The sequence below is a fragment of the Erpetoichthys calabaricus genome, chromosome 8, assembly GCF_900747795.2.
Source record: "Erpetoichthys calabaricus chromosome 8, fErpCal1.3, whole genome shotgun sequence".
NCBI lineage: Eukaryota > Metazoa > Chordata > Cladistia > Polypteriformes > Polypteridae > Erpetoichthys > Erpetoichthys calabaricus.
The window spans coordinates 7283173-7305140 of NC_041401.2; the positions used below are offsets into that span (position 1 = coordinate 7283173).

The 21968-nt window shown below is 42.4% G+C and overlaps 1 protein-coding gene across 1 annotated transcript in view; it reads left to right on the forward strand.

Annotated features, from left to right (window-relative positions):
- Window positions 1-2097: 2097 nt before the first annotated feature.
- dnajc10 (DnaJ (Hsp40) homolog, subfamily C, member 10) overlaps window positions 2098-21968 on the forward strand; it is a 94493-nt gene continuing 74622 nt past the window's right edge. Inside the window, exons 1-2 of the mRNA XM_028806214.1 lie at window positions 2098-2233; window positions 17364-17691. Coding sequence (XP_028662047.1) covers window positions 17464-17691 — 228 coding nt within the window. The 5' untranslated portion in view covers window positions 2098-2233; window positions 17364-17463. The remainder of the gene's footprint in view (window positions 2234-17363; window positions 17692-21968) is intronic.

The following is a 21968-nucleotide window of genomic DNA, read 5'->3' on the forward strand; positions in this document are numbered from 1 at the left end:
AGGGTGCCACCAGAGGATGCTGTGGGGATTTGTAATCCCTGTTTTTAGGGACTTCCACTCGACCTGGAAGTGCTTCCATTGGGCTATGCCCTAGCACCAGAGGTACTCCTGGGTCTAATATAAAAGATGCCACTCAGTCTCATCCAGGTGAGTTAGAGTTGGGTGGAAGAAGGACAATGCTTGCCTCAGAGGAATGGAGTCGGAGGTGGAAGCACAGCTAGAGGTGGAAGTGGAAATGGAGGTGGAGGTGAATGTGTAGGTGGATGTGGATGCAGAGGCAGAGGTTGTTGTGGAGGTGAAAGTAGAAGGAAGGAAGGATGGAAGGAAGAAGGATATATTTGTATTTGATAGAGAAAGCCTCAGCCGGAAAAGGGTGGAGTGCCCTCTCAGGGTTGGGAGCGAGATTTTGCCTCAAGTGGAGGAGTTCAAGTATCTTGGGGTCTTGTTCACGAGTGAGGGAAAAATTGAGTGGGAGATCGACAGGCGGATCGGTGAGGCGTCCGCAGTGATGCGGGCTCTGCATCGGTCTGTCGTGGTGAAAAAGGAGCTGAGCCGTAAGGCAAAGCTCTCAATTCACCAGTCGATCTATGTTCCTACCCTCACCTATGGTCATGAGCTATGGGTAGTGACCGAAAGAACGAGATCGCGAATACAAGCGGCTGAAATGAACTTCCTCCGCAGGGTGTCTGGGCTCTCCCTTAAAGATACGGTGAGAAGCTCAGTCATCCGGGAGGGGCCCAGAGTAGAGTCGCTGCTCCTCCACATCGAGAGGAGTCAGATGAGGTGGCTCGGGCATCTGATCAGGATGCCTCTTGGACGCCTCCCTGGTGAGGTGTTCCGGGCACATCCAACCGGGAGGAGGCCCCGGGGAAGACCCAGGATATGCTGGAGGGACTATGTCTCCCGGCTGGCTTGGGAACGCCTTGGGATTCTCCCGGAAGAGCTAGAAGAAGTGGCCGGAGAGATCTGGGCATCTCTGCTCAAGCTGCTGCCCCCGCGACCCGACCTCAGATAAGCGGAAGAGGATGGATGGATGGAGAGAAAGCCTATGTATTAAATAGGAAATTTTACAGGAAAATCATTAGTTTGCACCCAGCATTTGTATCTGAGGTTTCGGGTGCTGCAATGCCCTCTACAGGTCACAATATATTTATTTAAATTAAAGCTGTTATAAGAAACATTAATGTAGTAGATTCTGGGAGGGGTTTTGTGAAGCGGTGGAGGGAGTCCCCAGGAAGATTCCACTTCCGGCTCCAGTTCGCCTAGGGGTGGCACTGATCTCACCTGTGACCTAACTTGACAGCAAGTGTCACTGGTTGATCTAAGATATTGACAACCTTCCACAATGTTAGGGAAGTTTAGATTTCACACCTGAAGAACTATTTATCACTTTGGGAGACAATACAATAACTCCACGTCACTACAATTACTGTAATATAACATAGGATTGACAGATTTTGACAAATGGATGGACTTAAACGAGGAGAGAATTCTGAAATGTTTTGAAGTGTAAGACCATTCAGCTGAGAAGTAACATGATCTATGAAGACCACACAATTGACAACTGTTCAAATTGTGGACAGTTGTACTTGTCGTTTATTCCTATGTGTTAAAGCATTTGCAATTGGTAAAAAATAAAAACTTTAATTAGTGTCATGCTGTTGTGCACAACACGTTGTGGAGAAACTCACATTTTTTGACAGCTTAAAGTGTCAATAGAAAATTGGTCCAAAGCAAATGAGAAAAAGCTGAAAAAGAACAGCCGTCCTAGCAGTGAAGACTGAGGCACGCCACTTTTAAAGCCACTTAATTCAGACATGTTGCCTCTCACCATAACCACCTTGTTCCCTGCTCCCTTATTTGCTTTAGGTCTTATCAGCTACACCTCGAGTTCCGATTCACAACGGCGACAGGAAAACCAGATGTTGATAGCAATTAAGAAATATGCGAAACACCCTTTATACGTTCAGTAAACGCCTCAGCGAACACTCCTTCAGACGCGCAGAAACAAACTGGCAATGCGGAAACCGACTTCCGGGCCGAGCACACACTGCTCTCTGATTGGCTACGGCGTTAGCGTTTGCAGGGTACGTGGCGCGCACATTGCGCGATGATGTCACGTCGCCGGTCGTTTACTAGCGCTTCACTGAAGACGAGATTTGTGTTCTGTCCGGGAAAGCGTTGCTGCCGGCTTTTGGAGCAGGATCTGCATCCGGTTAGGAGTCCAGTTCAGGTATGTACTGTTCTGAGCATTTAACTTTATGGTTTGAAAAACTCACAAGCATTTCTAAAGAAGACGAATTGTTCCCATCGGCGGATGGACAGCATCTTTGGTTTTCAGTGAAGGTTTTGGAAAACCGGAATATTGAGTTGGGGGTACTTCATAGAAATTACTGGACAGCGCGGTGTTTTTCTTCTTATTGGTGTCTTATGATTTGATTAAAGTCCCGCAAAAGAAACAAAAGTTTCCTGATGCCACCGTTATACACGGTGCCGCCTTCGTGTTGTTTGGGGGGGGGGGGGTCCTGTCGAGTGTAGAAAAAGGGTATTTGAGCGAAACAGCCAGTGACCCCGCTTCTCTTTTCTATTGTCCTGCACACACCTCTATGTACTTCAGGTATTCTAGCGTTTTCTACATTTACGTCGATCCGACATCATAAGCAAAGTTCGTATTAGTTATGATTCGTCAGCGTTCATTCGTTTAGCGAGTTTGTATATAATCAGAATATATTTTTAGTGTAAGTGTAAAAATGTATCCCGATCAAATGTATAATAGAAAATGCAGCAAATCAAAATAGAAATGAAATAAACCATGTTGTGACATTATCTCTTATGGTTTTAGTGCTACCCAGAGATTTGTAAAAGAAGAAAGTTAATATTCATTTTAGTCTTTATAGTGCCTTTTAAAGTGAGCGCTGCCAACTACGACATCAGACTGCAAGTGACTTAACGGAATTTTACCACATCTTGTTAAATAGTCTCCTTTTGTCAATTAGCATTCACTTATTCTACTGTCATTTTAATTTATTGTACGTAAAATACTGTGCTTTTTACACATTTTTTTAAATGTTGCTGCCTTTTTCCACTCATCAAGCAGTACATAACACCCCAGAAAGACAAAACAGGGAAAAAATGACGCAATTCTGTAAATTTATTAAAAATAAAAAGCTCACATATCACATTGACCTTTTTACCCAGTGCTTAGTTGAAACCCACTTGGCAATGATTCCAGCTCGGAGAGTCTTCTTGGGTCTGATGTGACAAGCAAGCTTTGCACACCTGGATTTGGGGCTTTTCTGTCGGTCTTCATCTTCAGATCCTCACAAGCTTGTTCGGGATGGATGGAGGTCATCGGTGGGCAGATAGTTTCAGATCTCTCCAGAGAGATTCAATTGGGTTGAAGTCCAGGCTCTGCTGGGCTACTCCTGTGTTGTCTTTGTCCTGTTGGAAGGTGAACAAAGGGGACAGGTTCTCTGTATTTTGATCTGTTCAGTTTTCCATCAACCCCACAGTAGGATGATGATGATGCAGTTGTTCACTTTTAGAATGTATCATGCAGGTGTTGAGCAGTGTCTGCTTTCCTCAACACATAACACTTGAGGACTGAGGCCAAAACAGTTCAATCCTGATTTCATCAGACCAGAGAATCTTGTTTCGCATAGTCAGAGAATCCTTTTAGGTGCCTTATTGCAAACTTCAAACCGGCATTTATGAGTCACCTGGACACTCTGCTGTAACACCCAGATTAGTGGAGTATTGTAGTGATGGATGTCTTTCTGGAAGGTTCTCCCATCTCCACATAGGATCTTGGGAGCATCGCCAAAGTTACCATCAGGTTTTTGGTCACCTCTCTTACAAAGTCTTTTTGCCCCTAATTGCTCAGTTTGGCCAGATGACCAGCTCTAGGAAGAGTCGTGGTTGTTGCAAACTTCTTCCATATAAAAATTATGGATGCCACCGATCTCTTCAGAATCTTCAATGCTGCAGAAAATTTTTTGTATCCTACCTCCAGGTCTGTGCCTCTAAACAATCCTGTCTCTTAGCTCTGCTGTCAATTCCTTCAACCTCATGGCTTGGGTTTTGCTCTGATATGGTGTCAATGGTGGAACTCGTATAGACAGGTGTGTACCTTTCCTAATCAGTCCACTCGGTTGAACTGACCACAGGTGGACGGACTCCATACAAGGTAGAATTCTCATGGGATGCACCGTAGCCAGATTTCAAGTGTCACAGCAAAGGGTCTGAATAATTGTGTTAATAGGATATTTTCTGGTTTTTTTTCCTTTTAATAAATTTGCAAAAATGTCTAAAGTCCTGTTTTAGCTTTGTCATTCTGGGTTGTTGAGTGTTCTTTGATGAGAGAAAAAATACATTTGAATGATTTTAGTATAAGGCTACAATAGAGCAAAATGTTGGGGGGAAAAAAGTGAAGGGGTCTGAATATTTTCTGAAGGTACAGTAACGAAGGGTAAATTTTGGTCATTTTGTTCATATTTACTGGATCTCTTTATTGAGATTTTGAAGTTTATGCTTTAAAATCCTTTATCTATTCCACTAATCTGGTTCCGGAAGGCAGCATTTGGCAAAAACTGAGAGCCAAACCAAATCTTAATTCTTTAAATTAAAGAAAAATTTGCTTTAACCTTGATTTCTCTTACTTGACTTCATCTCATTTAGTTTTAATGCTACTTATCTGTTTCATTGTTAATTTATTATAAAGGATATTTTGGGAGTCAATATAATATGTAGTCTTTCTAATCCTATTTTCACAGCAGGATTTTAGCATACTACTGATTATGAGGCCGAGAATATTTTATGTATTACTTTTAATCTTCTATTGAGAATACAAAAATTGACTTCTGGTTCTATGCATTTAATAATCTGATTATTTGAAGAAATTGCTGAGGTTTAATGATGATCAGGATTCAGAAGTTAGTCTGCAGAGAGAGCTAATGAAAAGCATGGATACGTTTAAATATCTGTGATCAGTGGTAGTTGGAGAATTTGATGCAGAGATAAAGTTCAGTGTGGGTGGAACAATTGGGAGAAGGTATCGGGAGTATTATGTGAATGAAGAATTAAGGTGAAGGCTAATGGTGAGGCTGTTTAAGACAGTCGTAAGACCAGCAATGATGTGTGGAGGTGAAACATGGGCAGGAAAGGGAACCCAGCTGAAGAAGTTTGGTGTGGCAGAAATGAGAATGTGGAGTTACAAAAATGGACAGAAACAGAAATGAGAACATCAGAGGTACAAAAAAATGGGAGAGAAATCTAAGAAGGGTCAGGAAAGTGAGGTGTAGTGGTATGCAGCACTGTTGGAAGCAATTATTGGGTTACTGGCATTGCAGTCAATAAAAATCTCTGACTCCAGCTAAATGTAAGTTGTAATATAATAAAATTTACAGTTTCACTTCTGCTAATTTAAACATTTTTTTCTTTCTAAACTTTTGAAAGTGCAGTAATCCCTCCTCCATCGCGGGGATTGCGTTCCAGAGCCACCCGCGAAATAAGAAAATCCGCGAAGTAGAAACCATATGTTTATATGGTTATTTTTATATTGTCATGCTTGGGTCACAGATTTGCGCAGAAACACAGGAGGTTGTAGAGAGACAGGAACGTTATTCAAACACTGCAAACAAACATTTATCTCTTTTTCACAAGTTTAAACTGTGCTCCATGACAAGACAGAGATGACAGTTCCGTCTCACAATTAAAAGAATGCAAACATATCTTCCTCTTCAAAGGAGTGCGCATCAGGAGCAGATCATGTCACAGAGATAGAGAAAAGCAAACAAATCAATAGGGCTGTTTGGCTTTTAAGTATGCGAAGCACTGCGGCACAAAGCTGTTGAAGGCGGCAGCTCACACCCCCTCCGTCAGGAGCAGAGAGAGAGAGAGAGACAGAGTTTGTTTTTCAATCAAAAATCAATACGTGCCCTTCGAGCTTTTAAGTATGCGAAGCACCGTGCAGCATGTCGTTTCAGGAAGCAGCTGCACAAAAGATAGCAACGTGAAGATAATCTTTCAGCATTTTTAGACGAGCGTCCGCATCGTCTAGGTGTGCGAACAGCCCCCCTGCTCAATCCCCCTACGCCAGGATCAGAGAAAGTCAGCGCAAGAGAGAGAGAAAAGTAAGCTAGGTAGCTTCTCAGCCATCTGCCAATAGCGTCCCTTGTATGAAATCAACTGGGCAAACCAACTGAGGAAGCATGTACCAGAAATTAAAAGACCCATTGTCCGCAGAAATCCACGAACCAGCAAAAAATCCGCGATATATATTTAAATATGCTTACATATAAAAACTGCGATGGAGTGAAGCCGCGAAAGGCGAAGCGCGATATAGCGAGGGATTACTGTATAGCCACTTTATTTCAATTTTGTAAGGATAATTTAATAAACAATATTTAAAAAGCCACAGTGACACTGCTACCACCTTTTAAATCCAAACTTTAACATGTTAGGGTTCTAAAACATACAATGATGATTTATGATGGCAGGGATGACGCCTTGTGTCTTGCATGTTGTGTACGTTCAATCAATGTAAATGAATTGGGCAAATTTAAAAAGAGGGGAGTTGGAGTCGGGGGGGGTAGAATAAATGGAGGTGTGGGTGTCACGGTTAGAATAAATTGAGGGATGGGAGTCGGGGGGTAGAATAAATGGAGGTGTGGGAGTCAGGATTAGAATAAATTGATGGGGGGGTTGAATTAATTGAGGGGTCAGAGTTAAGGTAGAATAAATTGAGGCAGGGTAGAGTAATTTGAGGGGTCAGAGTTGATACTTTTGTATACTGACTCCACGGCCCTGCTGGTATGGACATGAATTGAAGAGCAACAATGAATATGTGGGCAAAAGACTGATGGAAATGATAGTCCAGGTAAAGAGAAAGTGAGGAAGGCCAAAGCTAAGGTGGGTGGATAAAGTAAAAAGTTTTGAAGGAAGAGGGGTAAGGATGTGCAGGTCCAAGCTGCATGGAAAAAGCAGGCCAAATACATCAACCCTACATGGATGTAGGAAAATATGAAGGGAGAGCTGATATTTTCGGGAGATTGCAATGACCATAGAAAACCAGATCCTTTAGACAAGTCTTTTTTTTTTCATTTGAAGTGAATAAATCTGGGCAATGCCAACCTGTAGCATCAGGAATTTTTGACTGAATTTTTTTTTTCTTTATACAGAATGGTTATAAAGCTAAAATTATTTTGTTTCTTAACAGATTTAAGACAAAGTGGGGGGAGAGTGAAAGTACTCTTGATGCTCTTGACTTAATGAGACCTCACACCCTCAATTAGGATTTCATGTACTCGTTGAGATCTTGTTGTTCCTGTTTCTCTGCATGCTTGTTGGGTGCTTCAGATCAAAACGACTATTAGAACTGAGCTTTGCCTGTTGCTCAGGGGGTGCTTCACGCAGAAGCAACAGACTTTTAGAGACTTTAAACGGTTAAGTGGTGAGCAGACATTTCAATAGCAATTCTGACTCGCTGCTTCATAAACTAAAATTGGGGAGACTGGAAGTAAGCAAATTTGGAGGTTGAAAGTTATGTCAAAGCCCCTTTGCCTTTTTGGTGTATCTGAAAAGTCCCTAATTAATACCTCATACCTAATTTGGTTTCTGTTTTCCGGCAAAGATGGAGCATTTTGTTGCAAATTGCTAGTTTCCGCTCACGACTTGAGTGTGTGCTCTGCAGAGATGCTGTACATAACAGCGACAAACAAGCAAGTTTTACGTGTCATTTCGTGAAACATTTTCTATGGTTTTTAGATTAAATCAGTTAAGCAGAAGTGTTCCTGTAGCTGTTCTTTTAATAAGCTCCCTTTTTACAAATTATGCACTTGTTACAGTATTTCCTGAAAGAAAAGGTGTGGTGTGGTAGACCTTGCTAAATTAAATAAAAAAAAATCGATAAGAAGGAAAAATGTCAAAGGCCTTGCTGATAGAGTGCTGTTTACACTTCATGGAATTGGGAAAAGCATACGTGCAAGAGGCAACCTTACTTGTAGTTCTGTGAAATTCAAGGGCTTACAGTGAGGACCTTATTGAATTGTGCTGCTGGATCTCTTTAAATGTACAACTCTTGGTAGTAAGCGGTTATTCTGCCTTATTAAAACTCTTTCTCCTTTTTTTCAGTAAGTATCTGGAAGTTCCTTTAAATAGTTAGGGTGGAGCTCCTAATGAAGCCGTTGAACCAGTAAGGCGTGACTCTGCACACATGTCATACGTGTCTGTGTGCTGTAAGGTGTTCTGTCTTGAATGCCTTATACAGCAAGATGATCAGTCTGTATGTAACACAAGTTGCACTCCGTATCTGCAGGGAATTGGTTCCAGGATCCCCCAACTCAAGTCCCTATATAAAATGGCATAGTATTTGCATATAACCTGCATACATGCTCCTGTGTACTTAAAATAGGTAGAATAAACTCTATATGTCCCCAGGGGGATATATATATATATATATATATATATATATATATATATATATACGTATACGTATATTGTGATGGACGGCCGGCAGCTCAACCCGTCCGGGATACCCCTGGAATAGAAGGATGGGGGAAGGCAGCTACTTACCAATACCACTTCCATCCAAGACGCTAGATGGCAGCTTCCCTGGAGTGCAGTGGTACCCCGGATTCCCGCAGGGCACTATGGGACATGGAGGTTGGACACGCAGCCCTGCTGGATGCCATGGGTACCACCAGGAGGAGCTGTCAAAGGACCTAGAGACATATTATTTTATTTTATTAGTTTATTTATTACTGTATTACCTGCTTGCTGTGGCTAGGGTACTTTGGAGGCACTATAGAGGGGAAAAAGAATACTTCTTGGTGCTTTTACCCGGTGTCTGCGTATCTGTTTGTTGGGTTTACGGGGCAATAGCGACCCCTGGTGTTCACAGTCTTCTTATATAATACGCTACCATGGCTATCCGTTTGTCTGTCCAGGATTTAAAATCACCTGTAGCTTGCAAACCGTTTGTCCTATTGATCTGAAATTTGGTACACATATACTACATGATGTCTGCAATCTTCTTTCAGGGTTATGATTGACCTCCAAGGTTATTCCTATTTTTATTTTATTGTAGAATCAACTCTTGGCACAGCCAGCCATGCGGTGCATGCATACGGGCGCTGTTCTTATCCCTACCACCTTCGCCGTCGCTTCCCCTACCTTTTCATATCTTAAATCATTCTTGAGGCAGATTGAAGACTTAAGTGCCAGCTTAAGTGAAAAAATAAAGAAAAACGTACTAAGTAATTGCAACACAAACACTGACTTAATCAGTTTTAACACAGAAAGATGCCAATGAAAGAAGAGAAGAAGCGGGCTGCTAGGGTGGAGAAAAGAAGAGCTGCTCATGCAGCAGCAAGTGTATCAACCTCTGAGCAAATGAATGGTAAACGTACAGAGAAAGAGTCTGAAAACTAGGAATGTCTAAGAAAAGTCAAGTATAGTCACTGCACATTATCATGCAGTGCGCCATTACTTGTGTGTGTATATGTATATGTATGTATATAAATTATTCATGGAATGCGTAGTCTGAATCACAATCTGATTGTATGGGAGGTTACCTATCAGGTAACGCTTGTGGTTGGTCTGCAAGTCGGCAAACATCCACCACGGTGCCCTCTTCAGTTGCGAGAAGCAGATCATAGAATGTTGCATAGTTTACTGTCAAATAATGCAAAGAGTACGCGAAAACATGTTTCACAAGCGTTACCTGGTAGGTAACTACCCATACAATCAGATTCTGATTCAGACTACGAATGCCATGAATGTAATTACCCAGATCTACATGCTGTCAAATAAACGAACCACATGCTGTGGTGCAACGTAAAGAGGCTTCACCTCTGACGCTGATGTCCGAGGTTCGATCCCCGAGAGGGGGTGCAGTGAGTGTATATGCCTGATGAGCCCAGAATTAGGGCAAAACACGTCGCGTACTCTGCTTTATTTAACAATAAACCCTGCAACATTCCATGATCTGCTTCTCGCAACTGAAAGAGGGCACCGTGGCGGATGTTTGCCGACTTACAGACCAACCACAAGCGTTACCTGGTAGGTAACCACCCACACGATTCAGGTCGTCGAGACTCAGACTACGAATGCAATGAGAATATATATATATATATATATATATATACATAGTGCATCCGGAAAGTATTCACAGCGCATCACTTTTTCCACATTTTGTTATGTTACAGCCTTATTCCAAAATGGATTAAATTCATTTTTTTCCTCAGAATTCTGCACACAACACCCCATAATGACGTGAAAAAAGTTTACTTGAGGTTTTTGCAAATTTATTAAAAATAAAAAAACTCAGAAATTCCATGTACATCAGAAATTCCATGTACATAAGTATTCACAGCCTTTGCTCAATACTTTGTTGATGCACCTTTGGATGCAATTACAGCCTCAAGTCTTATTGAATATGATGCCACAAGCTTGGCACACCGATCCTTGGCCAGTTTCACCCATTCCTCTTTGCAGCACCTCTCAAGCTCCATCAGGTTGGATGGTAAGCATCGGTGCACAGCCATTTTAAGATCTCTCCAGAGATGTTCAATCGGATTCAAGTCTGGGCTCTGGCTGGGCCACTCAAGGACATTCACAGAGTTGTCCTGAAGCCACTCCTTTGATATCTTGGCTGTGTGCTTAGGGTCGTTGTGCTGCTGAAAGATGAACCGTCACCCCAGTCTGAGGTCAAGAGCGCTCTGGAGCAGGTTTTCATTCAGGATGTCTCTGTACATTGCTGCAGTCATCTTTCCCTTTATCCTGACTAGTCTCCCAGTCCCCACAGCCTGATGTTGCCACCGCCATGCTTCACTGTAGGGATGGTGCCAGGTTTCCTCCAAACGTGACGCCTGGCATTCACACCAAAGAATTCAATCTTTGTCTCATCAGACCAGAGAATTTTCTTTCTCATGGTCTGAGAGTCCTTCAGGTGCCTTTTGGCAAACTCCAGGTGGGCTGCCATGTACCTTTTACTAAGGAGTGGCTTCCGTCTGGCCACTCTACCATACGGGCCTGATTGGTGGATGGCTGCAGAGATGGTTGTCCTTCTGGAAGGTTCTCCTCTCTCCACAGAGGACCTCTGGAGCTCTGACAGAGTGACCATCGGGTTCTTGGTCACCTCCCTGACTAAGGCCCTTCTCTCCCAATCGCTCAGTTTAGATGGCCGGCCAGCTCTAGGAAGAGTCCTGGTGGTTTTGAACTTCTTCCACTTACGGATGAAGGAGGCCACTGTGCTCATTGGGACCTTCAAAGCAGCAGAAATTTTTCTGTAACCTTCCCCAGATTTGTGCCTCGAGACAATCCTGTCTCGGAGGTCTACAGACAGTTCCTTTTGACTTCATGCTTGGTTTGTGCTCTGACATGAACTGTCAACTGTGGGACCTTCTATAGACAGGTGTGTGCCTTTCCAAATCATGTCCAGTCAACTGAATTTACCACAGGTGGACTCCAATTAAGCTGCAGAAACATCTCAAGGATGATCAGGGAAACAGGATGCACCTGAGCTCAATTTTTTTAAAAGAATGGGAAAAAAAAAAACTCTTGTCAGTCCCAGTAAGGCGCTATACTGGTGTATTGCCTTTGATATAAAGGAGCCCCTGTCCCATTTCTTGACAGACTTCTGCTAAATGATTTGTTCACTAAAAGTCCTAAGTGTTGTTGTGTCACAGAGAAGATGTGTAGCATTGTTCATAATGGCACTCCGTTTTGTTTTAACTGTCTCATCTTCTTTGACCTCTGGGAGGTCCAGCGTATGTCCCATAACTGAGTCTGCCCTTTTAATTAGCTTGTTGATTCGATGGTCCTCTCTTGATGCTATGTCTCCAGACCAGCACACCACACTGGCCATCACAGAGTTGTAGGATGTGTGAAGAATGTCACTTCTCGCATTAAATGAATGCAATCTCAGAAGAAAACAAGAGTCTGCTCTACCCTTCGATAGTTTATCTGTGTTCTGAGACCAGTCCAATCTGTCATTAATGTGGACCAACTATGCGTCCATTCCCTAAATGGTGACCGGACATAGAGGCTCTTTGGGGCGGCAAAAGTCAATAATTTTTCATGGTTATGCTGATTTTAAGATAAGTTCTCCCCCTGACTGCTCTCCTCTGTCTCATCCCTCTTATCAATACCCCCATAAGTGCAGAATCATTTGAGAATTTCTCCCAGGTGACATGACCTGCTGTTATTTTTATAGTAAGAGGTATACAGAGTGAAGAGACAAGGAGACTGGACTCAGCCTTGTGGTGCTCCAGTGTTGCTCACGCAGTCCCCGAGTCTCACAAACTGCGGTCTGCCTGATAGAAAGCCCATCATCAGGACACCAGAGGCTCATCCACCGGCATATCTCTGAGTGTACCCCTTAACAGGGATGGCTGGATGATCCTGAAGGTGCTAGAGAAATTCAAAGAAATTCTCACAGTATGGCCAGCTTTGCCCAGACTTGTGGAGCAGATAGATAATCACATCCTCCACTCCAGTTATTGTCCGATAGGAAAACTGCAGTGGGTCTGCGTGGTCTACCACAAGAGGACTCGTATATTTCAGGAACAGCCTCTCAAAGGTCTTCATGATGCGAGATGGAGGTGCCACTGTTCCTAATCATTAGGTCATTAAACTGCATAGCATAACAGAGTCGGCATTAGTAGGAAGAAAGTGTGATAGATTAGAGGTCTCCGTGACCCCTTGAACCCTCAGACTCGACTCCAGACACCAGGTAAAAGTCCAATAATTATATTTATTTAGACAATACAGTGCACCAAGCACCCTCCTCTCCACAATACTCAATAATCTCAATAATAATAACAATAACAATAATCCTCCACACTCCCAGACACTTAGCCCACCTTCCTCCCAGCTCAGCTCAATGTCTGGGCGTACCCATGAGTCCTTTATACCTCTTGACCCGGAAGTGTTTCTCCCTTCTGTTCATGTGATCATGAACACTTCCGGGTCAGATAAAAACTCCTTTCTTCAACCCGGAAGCACGTCGTTTCCTCTTGTCACATGATCATGACGCACCTCCGGGTTATAGGGCAAGTAAGAGTCCGGCAGTCTCCCCACAGCGACTCCTGGTGGTCCCCAAGGTATCCAGCAGGGCTGTTCATATAAACTACAAAGTCCATGAGGCCCTGCTGGAATTCGGGGAACGTCCACGCTGTTGGGAGAGCTCCATCTAGCGGCCTGGGGGTGAGGGCTGGAATATTTAGCCGGCCACACCCCACAAAAGAGAAAAGTTCTTATTGAAGAAGTACAGGAAGAGAAAAATAAAATGTCTAAGAGAAAAAAGGGGTGGAATGTTAGGTGCAATTTGAATGTCACAATCAATAGAATATTAATTACACATCAGGAGAGTTACTCAGGTTAGAAAGCCTTGCTCTGGGCATTTATAGAACGTTGAACTTGTGGGCTGAACAAGAACGCCATGAAGGCTAAACCCTGAAAATTTTGTACGGCTTAAGGGCCAGTCTTCACGCAGGCTTCACTTTACTGCACGTAATCCTGCTGAGTCAATGGCAGCCGTGACATGACGTAGCCAGCAACTCCGTACAACCAGTCTGCGACTTGCCTCAACACAATCAAACTGTTTGTTTAGTCTTTAATTGTAGAGGAGGGCTGATGTGTGTGAGAGCTAACAATAAATGACCACACTCTCAGAAGGACAATGCGTGCAATGCAGCCTCAAGGAAACCGAAGAGAGGCTCATCTGTCTGATGTCTTGCGTTTTTTTTTTTTTTTTTTTTTTTTTTTTTTTAATTACTAGGGGGCTTCACCCCCTGATCACTTTGCTCGTCAACTCCCCCAGCCTGCGCTACGCACTAGCCACTTCGTGTCTCTGCCGTTCGCGTATGTGAATTTCACTTTTACCAAACAACAAATCTTTTAATTCTCATGGATAAACGAAACACTACTTTTCCCTGATAACAATCTACAATTCTCCAGCTTAAAGTTTAAATCCGAACAATATATTCGATCTCTTTTGGCTGTTCCGTTATTTCACCGAGTAATCATATCTGTTTGTTTGCGCTATGTAATCTTTACTATCATTTTTTTTGAGTCTTTCGAATTTTTGTACTTCCATTATCTCTAAAGCAGTGTTTTCCACCCTCGGTCCTGTGGACCCCCTGTGGCTACAGGTTTTTGTTCCAACCAGCTTCTGTTTTTGACTCCTGGGCTAATTAAGTGATGTGTTATTTCCCAAGTTCTGTGTTTTGCAAACAATATAGAAATTAGAAAACTAAGTTTGGTAAAATATATCGTAAAATTTCTTCTTGAAAAAATAAATCTTGACAAATATAAAGGTTTGGGGACCGTCCCCGTATATTGCCCTAAGACAATATATGAAAAACAGAGATCAAAAGTCTTTGAATGCAAAAGTACAATTGACCATTTACTGAGATGAAAATGGTGGTTTTATACAGTAAGGTTTATGGAAGCAGGAAATGGTTGGCGTGAAGTGACGTCAGACAGGAACCGGAAATGATGTCATTATGATGAGCCGGAAGTGGTGTCATTGGAGATGGCCGGAAGTGACGTTGCCTCTGCCATTTTGTATACCCGGAAGTGGAGGTAATTAAAGTCCTTCTGACTTTCTGTGGAGAGAAGAGATTCAGGTAAGTACCACGTGACCACTCCATATCTCGCAATAGTTCAGTCACCTTTAGGCTCTTTGACTGCCTCCTAATCACACGTGTGTGACAATATATATATATATATATATATATATATAAATTGTCGTAGGTGGCTTAATACATATAAAAATGGAAAACATATACAGTAATCCCTCGCTATATCGCGCTTCGCCTTTCGCGGCTTCACTCCACCGCGGATTTTATATGTAAGCATATTTAAATATATATCGCGGATTTTTCGCTGCTTCGCGGGTTTCTGCGGACAATGGGTCTTTTAATTTCTGGTACATGCTTCCTCAGTTGGTTTGCCCAGTTGATTTCATACAAGGGACGCTATTGGCAGATGGCTGAGAAGCTACCCAACTTACTTTCTCTCTCTCTCTCTCTCTCTCTCTCTTGCGCTGACGTAGGGGGGTGTGAGCAGGGGGGCTGTTCGCACACCTAGACGATACGGACGCTCGTCTAAAAATGCTGAAAGATCATCTTCACGTTGCTATCTTTTGTGCAGCTGCTTCCTGAAACGACATGCTGCACAGTGCTTCGCATACTTAAAAGCTCGAAGGGCACGTATTGATTTTTGTTTGTCTCTCTCTCTCCCTGCTCCTGATGGAGGGGGTGTGAGCTGCCGCCTTCAACAGCTTTGTGCCGCGGTGCTTCGCATATTTAACAGCCAAACAGCCCTATTGATTTGTTTGTTTTTTTCTCTATCTCTCTGACAGCCTGTGCTCCTGACACGCACTCCTTTGAAGAGGAAGATATGTTTGCATTCTTTTAATTGTGAGACGGAACTGTCATCTCTGTCTTGTCATGGAGCACAGTTTAAACTTTTGAAAAAGAGACAAATGTTTGTTTGCAGTGTTTGAATAATGTTCCTGTCTCTCTACAACCTCCTGTGTTTTTGCGCAAATCTGTGACCCAAGCATGACAATATAAAAATAACCATATAAACATATGGTTTCTACTTCGCGGATTTTCTTATTTCGCGGGTGGCTCTGGAACGCAACCCCCCGCGATGGAGGAGGAATTACTGTATATAATTGTCGGAGGACTGGAAGAGTGCTTACGCCCTCCTCAGACCATCTAGGGACGACCGCCTTGGTTCCGTTGGTGGACACTGGTACAGAGCTTTGAAACTCAACCCTGTAGGGGCCTGTGGTCACCGCCAGGGGACGCCCCAATGCCTTGGAAGCCCTGGACCTCAGCACTTCCGCCACACCTGGAAGTGCTGGGGGGAAGAGAAGCAGAGACACCCGGAGTGCTTCCGGGGATGCAGCCGGCACTTCCGCCACACTGGAATCACCTGGAGCACATCTGGGTGATTATGAAAGGGGCCGCCTCCCTTCATTTAAGGCTTGAGTCGGGAGTGGAGAAGGACGGAGCTCGGGAGGAGAGGAAAAGAGGTGGCCTGAAAAAGAGAAAGGCATTTGAGTTGGCCTGGACTTTGGGGACTTTTGTGGGTTTTGGGGTGCACTGTGTTGTATATAGCTGTAAATAAACGTGTTGTGGGTGAACCAGTGATGTCCGTCTGTCTGTGACCGGGCCGGCTTCCTCTATGTATGTATGTATGTATATATATATATATATATATATATATATATATATAATATATCAATCATATAATATAATATAAAAAAAATGTATGAAGCAGTTATATTTGAATAATGTATTTTTTTCTTTTTAACAATATTTTCATCTTGATTTTCATTCTACTTTTCTAGGTGTTGTAATTGTTTAATCCATTTACTAATTAGTGGGTCTGATGCTAAAGTACTTGCAGCCTTTGATTATTCCGTGTTGTTTGCCAGCGCGTCTGCTCTGCTCATTTTTAATTGTCTTTAATAGGAGGGAAAACTGCACAGAGAAAGGGCAAAATATAATGAAATCAACAAAAGACAGTTAAACATTTAAATCTATAGCAAAAGCAGAAATATTTCTAAGTGTCTTATAAATGTAAAAATCATGCTGCTGTGCTTTTCTGAATGTAGAATAAAAGTAAAATAACACCAGCTAATTAAATGAGATCAGTGCTATCAGGTGTTGTCACTGATTAGGAATCTGGTTGGAACAAAAACCTGCAGCCACAGGGGGACCACAGGATGGAGGTTGGGAAACACTGCTCTAACCTGTGTATCGCGCCAACGTTTTTGAATTCTTTACGACGTTCTACTTTGTCATCTACTCTTTGTCTTTTATTTTCGGCCCCAGGCATGGTTAAATCTCTTGGCACAAAGTCTTGTCTCACGGGGTGTGAAAGTGTCTCGTCTCGTCCCAGGCTAGAAAGTCTCGTCTTATCCCATTTTTTTTTTCTATAATAGAGAGATGAATGTACCACAGTAGAATGGAAAAAAGAGACCAAGAGATTGAAGGGCCTTAACATGACAAAATGTGTAATACGGAAGAAATTCACCAATCAGTTAAATATAAGGCTTTCAAAAAGTAATCAGATCCCTTTACTTATCATTTAATCCCCACCTTGGAGGGCAGTATTTGAGAAACTCTGGGGTATTGAATATTAGAAATTTTATTTATATGACTTGATTGTCTCTACCTTAATAGATATCAGAGAGAGGTTGGGAGCATGCGCTGTTTACTGTACATTGCTGCACCCACCACACTGCAAACCTCCCAGATTGTGATCCGAGTGCAGCTGTGCAACGGGTGACTATTAATGGCTGCCCTGTAATTATTTTATTCCTTCTTTCTCCTCTCATTAAGGTGCTGGTTCAGAAGCTGGTTGTTTTAAAATGAAGACATCAATAGCAGCCACTGAATAAAGTGTGTATTGCATTTTCGACCCGCTTTTTTTGCCTTCATCATGAGCAGAATGGAATTGTCACGGACACACAGCAACTCCTGTATTTTACAAAAGAGATGTTTGAATAAACTATTGTTAAGCCTGGTCTTTGGCTTGTGCCTAACTGTCTTAGTGAACTCTGATGAAGACTATTACAAATTACTAGGAGTTTCCAAAGATGCAAGCAACAGAGAAATAAGACAGGCCTTCAAAAAGCTTGCTCTCACGATGCATCCTGATAAAAATCCGGTAAGCCAAACAAATATGTCCTCAAAGTGTGTGTATGTACAGTGATCAGATGTGCCATGCTTGTGGATGAAAGTGCTGAAACATGACTCAGCCTTGTTTGAGTTTGTGAGGTACCTACTTTGTATGACAGGATTTATCACCTACTGAAAAAAATCACAACTGTATCCGGGGTGGAGTGGTGGCTCTGAGGCTAAGGATCTGCGCTGGTATCCCGAAGGTTGCCGGTTCGAATCCCCGTCAGTGCCAAAAGAGATCCTACTCTGCTGGGCCCTTGAGCAAGGCCCTTAACCTGTAATTGCTCCAGGGGGCACTGTACAATGGCTGACCCTGCGCTCTGACCCCAAGGGGTATGCGAAAAAAAAAAAAAAACCTAACAAACACTGTTGTAAGTCGCTCTGGATAAGAGTGTCTGCTAAATGATGTAAAATGTAAATGTAAAATGTATCCGATACAGTGGCCTCCATGACACATTTTTCCCTGACGTACCCCTCTGCTCCACAGTTTAAAATTACAAATTAAACACTGCGTGTTTCAGTGATTACACGTCACCATTAACACGGTACGTGTCATATTAATAGATAGTCTTGTCCTTCAAGGCTTTGAAGCACAAAATACATTTTTTGGCTAAAGATCTGTGCTGGTATCTGGAAGGTTGCTGGTTCAAATCCTGTTACTGTCAGAAGGGACTTGAAGATTAAAAAAAAATACAGTAATCCCTCCTCTATCGCGGGGGTTACGTTCCAGACCCCCCTGCGAAAGGTGAAAATCCGCGAAGTAGAAACCATATGTTTATATGGTTATTTTTATATTGTCATGCTTGGGTCACAGATTTGCACAGAAACACAGGAGGTTGTAGAGAGACAGGAACTTTATTCAAACACTGCAAACAAACATTTGTCTCTTTTTCAAAAGTTTAAACTATGCTCCATAACAAGACAGAGATGACAGTTCCGTCTCGCAATTAAAAGAATGCAAACATATCTTCCTCTTCAAAGGAGTGCGCGTCAGGAGGAGATAATGTCAGAGAGAGAGAGAGAAAAAAGCAAATAATCAGACATCAGTAGGGCTGTTATGCGAAGCACCACCGGACAACGCAGCTGCTAGGAAGGGAGCAGTGTAAAGGTAGCCTTTCAGCATTTTTTTAGAGAAGCGTCCGTATCGTCTAGTGGTGCGAACAGCCCCCCCTGCTCACACCCCCTCCGTCAGGAGCACATAATGCCAGAGAGAGTGAGAGAGAGACAGAAAAATACAAACAATTAAAAATCAATACGTGCCGTTTGAGCTTTTAAGTATGCGAAGCACCATGCAGGAAGCATATCGCTTGACAAAACAGCCACATTTAAGCCCAGCAAGGAAGAGAGCAATGTGAAGGTAATCTTTCAGTGTTTTTTGAGGAGTGGCCGGGGTGCGAACAGCCCCTGTGTTCACAATATATTTGAGGAGTTTTATTTAATACGTAATACATGCTCTGATTGGGTAGCTTCTCAGCCATCTGCCAATAGCGTCCCTTGTATGAAATCAACTGGGCAAACCAACTGAGGAAGCATGTACCAGAAATTAAAAGACCCATTGTCCACAGAAATCCGCGAATCAGCAAAAAATCCGCGATATATATTTAAATATGCTTGCATATAAAATCCACGATAGAGTGAAGCCGCGAAAGTCGAAGCGCGATATAGCGAGGGATTACTGTATATCCATTCCAAAAACAAAGTACTGTATATCAGATCGAGCAACTCGTGTCATTCGTGGTGTAGACAAGGCAAATATTCACTATGTTTGATACTTGCGTCAATGTTTACTTGCTACAACTGTTTGTACGCTGGCATGTCCTCCCATATCCCACATTCCTTTATGTGTAACTGTGGATGCATGTAAGTCACACCTCAGTATGACCCAAACTGAATACACCGGTTAGAAAATGGACAGATACTTGAAATGATGGACATCTGTAGAATTGCTTTTTATAATCGGGGAATGAATGCGAAGCCGCTGTTCGTTTATCGTTTATTTAAAGCAATTAATCTCGTTATTTTTTTCATCTCTTCTTACAAATGAAAGGCAATACAAGTTAAACGATTACACCTCATTTGAATAGTAATGTTATTTTGCTCTCAAAGCACACGCAAATCTGTTTCAGTCAATTCCATAATAGGATAAAATTGGCAATAAGTCGAGCTTGTCTGTGTGTGTTTTGCTTTATTTTTAATAACTCGAGTGCTGAAATTTTCACTTGTGTGTTTTCAGACATGACCACTGCTGTTTTTTCTTTTCAACATGTGTTGATGCTGTGCTGCATTATTACCACAGGGAGACTTTTTATATGTAGATTTTATCAGGTATTATTAGGCCTTCTGGAGTACTTTGTCTACTTGAGTGCAGGACCGACTTTCTCAGTAGAACCAATACTGTAAAAAGCTGATACCATTACATTTTCGGCACCAGTACAATACTGAACTTCAGATGTATCAGTTTTTGTGACATCCCTAGTGCCATACTCTTTTTCCATTTGTTCATAATTAATTTAACTGGATATTCAGTGACTGAGATTTTCTTGTCTCCATTACTCTATTGCTTTTCGTGGAATTGCTTGCAGTATTCTTTCATCTTTATTTTGTAGGTTTGGCTGTCTGATTACAAATGAGTCTAATTACAAAATTTATCGTACGATGCGTTGAGGCGTCCGAGTCGGGAGGTTTTGTGTACTGACTCCACAGCCCTTATTGTGCACCAGACTGCCATAACTGCCATCTAAAGCCTTGTTTATAATTAATGGTTACTAGGGGAGCACATCAAAGGTCGCATCAGATATAGTGACATGTGCTGGGATTTTGCAGGGCTCTGTGCACAGAATTTTTTCTTACTACGTGTCGATGTAGGCATGGTGCTATGTACTATAAATTGTGAATTTCCAGGAGATGCTGGTTGCATGTGTTCCAGAATGATGATCGAAGGGCTGAATATGATGCAACAGATCGATGCAGCACAAGGAAGACAAAAAATAATTGGAAGTGCATCTTTTGATGTACGTCACCCACTCGCTGTCCCTGCACCACTTTTGCGACCCCACATGCACGCTAGTGCGCAATATAGCAAAGTTGTGAAACAAGTCTGTGTATTAAGAAAGAGAAACAACAATCACATTAGCTGTAAAGCATCTGGGCCAGTGAGGGCAAGAATGGCAAAACATAATGGTATCATCTCATCATTTATTGTGATACAAAGTAATAATTAAAAAGAGAAAAGGACTTGGCGAACAATTGCACAGTTGCTTAAATACCATTCACAAGTAAAATGAATCGTAACTAGAAGTGGCCTTACAACAAAAATAATTAGAAAATAACTTTTGAAATACTGGAATAACTTTTTCAGCTGATTAAATATGGAGGATACTAGATTAGATTAATTAAACAATGAATCAATAAAAACAACATGCCATAGGAGGTTAAAATGTCCAAATGATTAATTCCATCAAAATGAGGGTAAAATCCAAGGCAGGAACCAGTTCTAAAAACTCGCAATTCCAGGTGCCTCCTACTAAAACTTGACGTCTCCTCTACTTACCCCAGATGGGATCTTGCAGCCAGAGGCAACGTCATTCTGACAGGTACAGCCAACCTTTTAATTGGGCTCGACCCCCCTGCTGCTGTCACAGGCCTCCCGTCAGGGTGTCACGCTGAGCCTTGCTCCACTGACTCCTGCTGCTGCTCCCTGGTCTTACACAAGAGCCCCCGATGCTCGCCTGAAGTAACCATCTTTAGCCCCCTCAAGTGTCAGCCTTCCACTCCTTCTCAGGGCTCTCTTCCTGGCTGCCTACCTCCTTTCTACCACATGTTGGCATCTCTTGAACCTTCCATCTCCATCATTCTATCCAATAACCTCTGTCTCTTTCCATCTCTCTTCTTCTTCTTCTTTCTCCTCTGCTGTGAAGGCTCCTATTATAGCCTTAACTGGGTGCTGGTACTGTCCCCCACCAGCTCGGAGGTATGAATGAACCACCTGACAAGACCCGCTTGGAACCTGCATGCTCTGGGACTCGATTATTTATTAAAATCGCATTTTGCCACAAACCTCCCATCACACTCCATTAGTTTTCTGGTCTGTTCTGTATGGGTCATTCAATTTTAATTCAACAAATGGCCTTTGCAATGCCATTTTTAATTTTGATTACCTTGGTATGTGAATTAAAAAAGATACATATTTTTTTATTTATTTAAAAAAATCCTTTGAGATATAAACACTTCTTCACTGGGCACAGTAAAATATTCAGTGTTTTC